At 57.8% G+C, this 8,767-nt stretch overlaps 2 protein-coding genes across 2 annotated transcripts; both read left to right on the top strand.

The window, feature by feature from the left end:
• The first annotated feature begins 935 nt into the window (after positions 1-935).
• Positions 936-2,402, top strand: LOC129405871 (ubiquitin carboxyl-terminal hydrolase 17-like protein 6). The gene has a single exon (XM_055143554.1). It carries the CDS (start codon positions 936-938, stop codon positions 2,400-2,402), a length of 1,467 nt encoding a protein of 488 aa, XP_054999529.1.
• Positions 2,403-5,254: 2,852 nt separating this feature from the next.
• On the top strand, positions 5,255-6,721 carry LOC129405870 (ubiquitin carboxyl-terminal hydrolase 17-like protein 6). The gene has a single exon (XM_055143553.1). The coding sequence runs from the start codon at positions 5,255-5,257 to the stop codon at positions 6,719-6,721; it is 1,467 nt and encodes a 488-aa protein (XP_054999528.1).
• Positions 6,722-8,767: the final 2,046 nt, after the last annotated feature.

Genomic DNA, 8,767 nt, shown 5'->3' with positions numbered 1-8,767 from the left:
CCCCACGGTGATTCAATAAAGAATAAAATAAAATGAAAGCAATTTTAAAAATGTGCACTGGCGTAATTCTTTTTTGTTTGCATTGTTTCGTTGGGTTTGCTCACACCCAGCTAGCTCACGACTTTCTCCTGACTCTGTGCTCAGGGATTTCCTCCTCCCATCCCATGAAACCATATGTGAGTGGATGCAGGACCTGAGCTGGGCTGGTGTGAAAAATACAAGCGAGTGTGGGTCGAAGGGGTGTTGTCAAAAAAGACAAAGATTCCTCCTGGGGGGAGGGGGAGATGACGGCTGCGTCACGTTCTGTTGTCCGACGGCTCTCGGGGCAGTTCTCTCTCACGCACCTAGCATGTGTTCAGTGTTCCCGAGTTGCTGTGTATGGAGCGGATTTATCCACCCTTTCTTCGGTTCTACCTTTTGATGCCTCTACAAGATAGACTATCTCCGTGTAATGTGCAGCAGAGGAGCATGCCTGAGGAGGTGCTGGGCCAGTCCGAAGGGCTCTGGAGACAGAGCGTCCCTTAGGGCCCCCTGGACCGGCCACCCTCTATGCTTGCCACAGCCTGCTGTGGACGTCCGCTTGGGGGTCAGGTGAGCTGAGGGATTGGTCACACACTCACTCTCCCGTCATTGGGATTGGACAGGTTGGAGATGGGTGGGTCTCGTCCAGGGGCTGCTGGGTCAGGCCAGACAGTATTTAGGGACTCGCCCGCCAGGAGGTTGGGCTTCTCTCCAGCGCTCTGCCAGGAGGTTGGGCCTCTCTCCAGCGCTCTGCCAGGAGTTCGGGCTTCTCTCCAGCGCTCTGCCAGGAGTTCGGGCTTCTCTCCAGCGCTCTGCCAAGGGAAGTCGTCGTTCCGACGAAGTCTTGGTCGCCGAGTTCTGGGGGCACGGAGGCCCCTTCTCTGCACCGGGCAGCTTTCCCCCCAAGGCAAGAGATGGCACACGCCGAATCCTGGAGCAGCAAGAACGCTGAAGTCTGCAGCGCCACGGCCCTACAGTCGCCGGGCCCGACGTCCCAGGTGGGTCTGGCTCCCCCGGGCCTGGGCCAGGGCCGGGCTGGCGCCAAGGCTCTCCCTCCCCAGGGGAAGATGGGGCGTGCCGTGGGAGCCGGGCTGCGGAACGTCGGGAACAGCTGCTACGTGAACGCCGCCCTGCAGTGTCTGACCTACACCCCGGCCCTGGCCAGCTGGGCAGCGTCCGGGCTTCATGGCGGCGCCCACGGCCAGCGGCCCTGCTGCAGGTCGTGCGGCGTGCGGGCGCACATCGGCCGGGCCCGGCGCCACCCCGGGGAGGTCCTCGCGCCGTGCCCCTCGCTGCTGGCCGGATTCCACAGGGAGCGGCAGGAAGACGCGCACGAGTTCCTCATGTTCACGCTGGACGCCATGCAGCAAGGCTGCCCGCAGGACGGCGGGCGGGAGCCGGCCGACATCCCGGGCATCTTTGGAGGCCGCTGGCGGTCCCAGGTGCAGTGTCTGCGCTGCCTGGCCGTCTCCGACACCTTTGAACCTTACCTGGACGTGGCGCTGGACGTGGGAGCGGCGCCGAGCGTGGCCCAAGCCCTGCGAGAGCTGGTGAGGCCCGAGAGACTGGAGGGGGAGGACGCCTACCTGTGCGGCACCTGCGGCCAGAAGACGCCCGCCACCAAGACGCTGACCCTGCACGCGGCCTCGCGGGTCCTGATGCTGGTGCTGAAGAGGTTCTGCCAGGGCGGCGACGCCAAGCTGGCTGGGCACGTGAGCTACCCCGAGTGCCTGGACGTGGGCGGCTGCACGTCGGAGCGCCAGGAGGGGCCTCTCGCGTACGTGCTCTACGCCGTCCTGGTGCACACGGGCTGGAGCTCTCACGGTGGCCACTACCTGTGCTACGTCAGAGCGGGGGACGGCCAGTGGTACCAGATGGACGACGCCAGGGTCAGCGCCTGCGACGCGTCCCGCGTCCTCAGCCAGCAGGCCTACGTCCTCTTCTACGCGCAGAAGGCCGAGTGGGAGAGAGTCGGCGGCGACTGGGGCTGGGCCGGGCCGGAGGGGCCAGGCTGCGGGGCCTCGGCGATGCCCAGGGAGCGGCCGGGCCGTCCTGCCAGGGACCGCGAGCCCTCGGTGTCTGGCCACCTCGAGCCTTGCGAGGACTCTTCTGCCATCAGCCTGGACTGCTGGAGGCGGCTGCAGGAGCAGAGCCGGCCCAAGCCGCCGCCCGGCCTCAGGAGGACGGTTGCCGCCCTGCCCGCCAACGCAGTGGTCATCCACCGCTCCAGACACAGCCACGGGGCGCCCTGGGAGCAGCCTGAGCCCCGGAAAGCTGCCCCAGAAACGTGTGCCACGGCCGCCAAGAGGAAGAGCAGGAAAGGCCAGAAAAGCCTGCGGGTCCTGCACAGCCTTCAGCTCCCACGGGGGCCCCGCCTCTGACAGCCCAGCGGCCGGCGCCAGATCCAGCACCACGGCACCAAGCGTCTGCCCTCTGCTGCCTGCCGAGACGATTTTCCTATGACCCAGCATGTGGGTGGCCGCTTCGCACCCCTTAGTCTTTGCCGGGACGCGCAAACATAAGTCCTAGTGTCGGGTGGGGGGGGGAGGGTGGTGATGATCCGGGTGCGGCACTCAGAACTGTGCTCCGGGGGAGCCTTATGGGCTGTACCATCTCTCGGTTGATTTCCAGCTGTGGACAATTGTTTGCTACTTTATACATTTGATTTGTAACTTTTGTGTGATCCTAGACATTTTAGTGAACATGACGTTTATAAAAGTGTACTGGCGTAGTTACACATGCGCGGTGGGGGGCTAGGGAGGTGGGGGGAAGGGGGGAGGTATACCGTGATACTTGGTGGTGGGATACGTGCACTGGTGAATGGATGGGTGTTTCAGCATCGCATAACTGAGACTTCAACCTGTAAGCTTTGTAACTTTGCCCACGGTGATTCAATAAAGAATAAAATAAAATGAATGAAATTTTAAAAATGTGTACTGGCGTAATTCTTTTTTGTTTGCATTGTTTCGTTGGGTTTGCTCACACCCAGCAATGCTCACGACTTTCTCCTGACTCTGTGCTCAGGGATTTCCTCCTCCCATCCCATGAAACCATATGTGAGTGGATGCAGGACCTGAGCTGGGCTGGTGTGAAAAATACAAGCGAGTGTGGGTGGAAGGGGTGTTGTCAAAAAAGACAAAGATTCCTCCTGGGGGGAGGGGGAGATGACGGCTGCGTCACGTTCTGTTGTCCGAGGGCTCTCGGGGCAGTTCTCTCTCACGCACCAAGCTTGTGTTCAGTGTTCTCGAGCTGCTGTGTATGGAGCGGATTTATCCATCCCTTTCTTCGGTTCTACCTTTTGATGCCTCTACAAGATAGACTATCTCCGTGTAATGTGCAGCAGAGGAGCATGCCTGAGGAGGTGCTGGGCCAGTCCGAAGGGCTCTGGAGACAGAGCGTCCCGTAGGGCCCAAGAGTATCTTGCACGCACGGCAGAGCCTGTCAAGATACCCGTGGCATATTCGATATGCCAAAAACAGTCACAACAAGGCTCACAATGAAAATGTTACTAGTGGCCACTCGAACAAATCAATGAGCAACAGGATGACAGTGATCATATATATTTATAACATATCGATTAAATCTGACGAATATTAATTATATTTTATATAATACTTTTTCCACATAACCCTTCTAAAACTTACTTCCAAAGTCATTTGGTGATTTTTCCCTCAACATACCCACCAAAGGAAGGAAGGGTGCAGGGTTTTGGATGTGGATGCCATTTCTCACTGACTCTCTGTGTCTGTGTCTGTCTCTCTCTGTCTCCCTGTCTCTCTCTCTTACAGACACACACTTGTGATACCTTCGAAGTTAGTGCTAGAGAGACTTTTCGTATGAGAGAAAGAGAAGAGAGTTGTGCGTGTGTGTACTGTTTGTGAGCCTGTGTGTACTATCGCGCACTCGCATGCCTCTTTTTCGGATGAGCCTCTGGAGACAGAGCGTCCCTTAGGGCCCCCTGGGACCCTGGGCCTAAGCGGGGTGGTGGTTGACCTGGTGCAGCACTCGGAAATGTGCTCCGGGGAAGCCTTATGGGCTGTACCATCTCTCGGTTGATTTCCAGCTGTAGACAATTGTTTGCGACTTTATACATTTGATTTATAACTTTTGTGTGATCCTAGACACTTTAATGAACAAGACTTTTATAAAAGTGTACTGGCGCGGTAGGGGGCTGGGGAGGTGGCGGGAAGAGGGGAGGTATACCATGATTCTTGGTGGTGGGATACTTGCACTGGTGAATGGATGGGTGTTTCAGCATCGCATAACTGAGACTTCAACCTGTAAGCTTTGTAACTTTCCCCACGGTGATTCAATAAAGAATAAAATAAAATGAAAGCAATTTTAAAAATGTGCACTGGCGTAATTCTTTTTTGTTTGCATTGTTTCGTTGGGTTTGCTCACACCCAGCTAGCTCACGACTTTCTCCTGACTCTGTGCTCAGGGATTTCCTCCTCCCATCCCATGAAACCATATGTGAGTGGATGCAGGACCTGAGCTGGGCTGGTGTGAAAAATACAAGCGAGTGTGGGTGGAAGGGGTGTTGTCAAAAAAGCCAAAGATTCCTCCTGGGGGGAGGGGGAGATGACGGCTTCGTCACGTTCTGTTGTCCGAGGGCTCTCGGGGCAGTTCTCTCTCACGCACCTAGCATGTTTTCAGTGTTCCCGAGTTGCTGTGTATGGAGCGGATTTATCCATCCCTTTCTTCGGTTCTACGTTTTGATGCCTCTACAAGATAGACTATCTCCGTGTAATGTGCAGCAGAGGAGCATGCCTGAGGAGGTGCTGGGCCAGTCCGAAGGGCTCTGGAGACAGAGCGTCCCTTAGGGCCCCCTGGACCGGCCACCCTCTATGCTTGCCACAGCCTGCTGTGGACGTCCGCTTGGGGGTCAGGTGAGCTGAGGGATTGGTCACACACTCACTCTCCCGTCATTGGGATTGGACAGGTTGGAGATGGGTGGGTCTCGTCCAGGGGCTGCTGGGTCAGGCCAGACAGTATTTAGGGACTCGCCCGCCAGGAGGTTGGGCTTCTCTTCAGCGCTCTGCCAGGAGGTTGGGCCTCTCTCCAGCGCTCTGCCAGGAGTTCGGGCTTCTCTCCAGCGCTCTGCCAGGAGTTCGGGCTTCTCTCCAGCGCTCTGCCAAGGGAAGTCGTCGTTCCGACGAAGTCTTGGTCGCCGAGTTCTGGGGGCACGGAGGCCCCTTCTCTGCACCGGGCAGCTTTCCCCCCAAGGCAAGAGATGGCACACGCCGAATCCTGGAGCAGCAAGAACGCTGAAGTCTGCAGCGCCACGGCCCTACAGTCGCCGGGCCCGACGTCCCAGGTGGGTCTGGCTCCCCCGGGCCAGGGCCAGGGCCGGGCTGGCGCCAAGGCTCTCCCTCCCCAGGGGAAGATGGGGCGTGCCGTGGGAGCCGGGCTGCGGAACGTCGGGAACAGCTGCTACGTGAACGCCGCCCTGCAGTGTCTGACCTACACCCCGGCCCTGGCCAGCTGGGCAGCGTCCGGGCTTCATGGCGGCGCCCACGGCCAGCGGCCCTGCTGCAGGTCGTGCGGCGTGCGGGCGCACATCGGCCGGGCCCGGCGCCACCCCGGGGAGGTCCTCGCGCCGTGCCCCTCGCTGCTGGCCGGATTCCACAGGGAGCGGCAGGAAGACGCGCACGAGTTCCTCATGTTCACGCTGGACGCCATGCAGCAAGGCTGCCCGCAGGACGGCGGGCGGGAGCCGGCCGACATCCCGGGCATCTTTGGAGGCCGCTGGCGGTCCCAGGTGCAGTGTCTGCGCTGCCTGGCCGTCTCCGACACCTTTGAACCTTACCTGGACGTGGCGCTGGACGTGGGAGCGGCGCCGAGCGTGGCCCAAGCCCTGCGAGAGCTGGTGAGGCCCGAGAGACTGGAGGGGGAGGACGCCTACCTGTGCGGCACCTGCGGCCAGAAGACGCCCGCCACCAAGACGCTGACCCTGCACGCGGCCTCGCGGGTCCTGATGCTGGTGCTGAAGAGGTTCTGCCAGGGCGGCGACGCCAAGCTGGCTGGGCACGTGAGCTACCCCGAGTGCCTGGACGTGGGCGGCTGCACGTCGGAGCGCCAGGAGGGGCCTCTCGCGTACGTGCTCTACGCCGTCCTGGTGCACACGGGCTGGAGCTCTCACGGTGGCCACTACCTGTGCTACGTCAGAGCGGGGGACGGCCAGTGGTACCAGATGGACGACGCCAGGGTCAGCGCCTGCGACGCGTCCCGCGTCCTCAGCCAGCAGGCCTACGTCCTCTTCTACGCGCAGAAGGCCGAGTGGGAGAGAGTCGGCGGCGACTGGGGCTGGGCCGGCCCGGAGGGGCCAGGCTGCGGGGCCTCGGCGATGCCCAGGGAGCGGCCGGGCCGTCCTGCCAGGGACCGCGAGCCCTCGGTGTCTGGCCACCTCGAGCCTTGCGAGGACTCTTCTGCCATCAGCCTGGACTGCTGGAGGCGGCTGCAGGAGCAGAGCCGGCCCAAGCCGCCGCCCGGCCTCAGGAGGACGGTTGCCGCCCTGCCCGCCAACGCAGTGGTCATCCACCGCTCCAGACACAGCCACGGGGCGCCCTGGGAGCAGCCTGAGCCCCGGAAAGCTGCCCCAGAAACGTGTGCCACGGCCGCCAAGAGGAAGAGCAGGAAAGGCCAGAAAAGCCTGCGGGTCCTGCACAGCCTTCAGCTCCCACGGGGGCCCCGCCTCTGACAGCCCAGCGGCCGGCGCCAGATCCAGCACCACGGCACCAAGCGTCTGCCCTCTGCTGCCTGCCGAGACGATTTTCCTATGACCCAGCATGTGGGTGGCCGCTTCGCACCCCTTAGTCTTTGCCGGGACGCGCAAACATAAGTCCTAGTGTCGGGTGGGGGGGGGGAGGGTGGTGATGATCCGGGTGCGGCACTCAGAACTGTGCTCCGGGGGAGCCTTATGGGCTGTACCATCTCTCGGTTGATTTCCAGCTGTGGACAATTGTTTGCTACTTTATACATTTGATTTGTAACTTTTGTGTGATCCTAGACATTTTAGTGAACATGACGTTTATAAAAGTGTACTGGCGTAGTTACACATGCGCGGTGGGGGGCTAGGGAGGTGGGGGGAAGGGGGGAGGTATACCGTGATACTTGGTGGTGGGATACGTGCACTGGTGAATGGATGGGTGTTTCAGCATCGCATAACTGAGACTTCAACCTGTAAGCTTTGTAACTTTGCCCACGGTGATTCAATAAAGAATAAAATAAAATGAATGAAATTTTAAAAATGTGTACTGGCGTAATTCTTTTTTGTTTGCATTGTTTCGTTGGGTTTGCTCACACCCAGCAATGCTCACGACTTTCTCCTGACTCTGTGCTCAGGGATTTCCTCCTCCCATCCCATGAAACCATATGTGAGTGGATGCAGGACCTGAGCTGGGCTGGTGTGAAAAATACAAGCGAGTGTGGGTGGAAGGGGTGTTGTCAAAAAATACAAAGATTCCTCCTGGGGGGAGGGGGAGATGACGGCTGCGTCACGTTCTGTTGTCCGAGGGCTCTCGGGGCAGTTCTCTCTCACGCACCAAGCTTGTGTTCAGTGTTCTCGAGCTGCTGTGTATGGAGCGGATTTATCCATCCCTTTCTTCGGTTCTACCTTTTGATGCCTCTACAAGATAGACTATCTCCGTGTAATGTGCAGCAGAGGAGCATGCCTGAGGAGGTGCTGGGCCAGTCCGAAGGGCTCTGGAGACAGAGCGTCCCGTAGGGCCCAAGAGTATCTTGCACGCACGGCAGAGCCTGTCAAGATACCCGTGGCATATTCGATATGCCAAAAACAGTCACAACAAGGCTCACAATGAAAATGTTACTAGTGGCCACTCGAACAAATCAATGAGCAACAGGATGACAGTGATCATATATATTTATAACATATCGATTAAATCTGATGAATATTAATTATATTTTATATAATACTTTTTCCACATAACCCTTCTAAAACTTACTTCCAAAGTCATTTGGTGATTTTTCCCTCAACATACCCACCAAAGGAAGGAAGGGTGCAGGGTTTTGGATGTGGATGCCATTTCTCACTGACTCTCTGTGTCTGTTTCTGTCTCTCTCAGTCTCCCTGTCTCTCTCTCTTACAGACACACACTTGTGATACCTTCGAAGTTAGTGCTAGAGAGACTTTTCGTATGAGAGAAAGAGAAGAGAGTTGTGCGTGTGTGTACTGTTTGTGAGCCTGTGTGTACTATCGCGCACTCGCATGCCTCTTTTTCGGATGAGCCTCTGGAGACAGAGCGTCCCTTAGAGCCCCCTGGGACCCTGGGCCTAAGCGGGGTGGTGGTTGACCTGGTGCAGCACTCGGAAATGTGCTCCGGGGAAGCCTTATGGGCTGTACCATCTCTCGGTTGATTTCCAGCTGTAGACAATTGTTTGCGACTTTATACATTTGATTTATAACTTTTGTGTGATCCTAGACACTTTAATGAACAAGACTTTTATAAAAGTGTACTGGCGCGGTGGGGGGCTGGGGAGGTGGCGGGAAGAGGGGAGGTATACCATGATTCTTGGTGGTGGGATACTTGCACTGGTGAATGGATGGGTGTTTCAGCATCGCATAACTGAGACTTCAACCTGTAAGCTTTGTAACTTTCCCCACGGTGATTCAATAAAGAATAAAATAAAATGAAAGCAATTTTAAAAATGTGCACTGGCGTAATTCTTTTTTGTTTGCATTGTTTCGTTGGGTTTGCTCACACCCAGCTAGCTCACGACTTTCTCC

This window comes from Sorex araneus, chromosome 6 (assembly GCF_027595985.1).
Source record: "Sorex araneus isolate mSorAra2 chromosome 6, mSorAra2.pri, whole genome shotgun sequence".
In the NCBI taxonomy this organism is placed as follows: domain Eukaryota; kingdom Metazoa; phylum Chordata; class Mammalia; order Eulipotyphla; family Soricidae; genus Sorex; species Sorex araneus.
The sequence above is the reverse complement of the archived record's forward strand: the minus strand, read 5'-3'. Positions and strand labels throughout refer to the sequence as shown.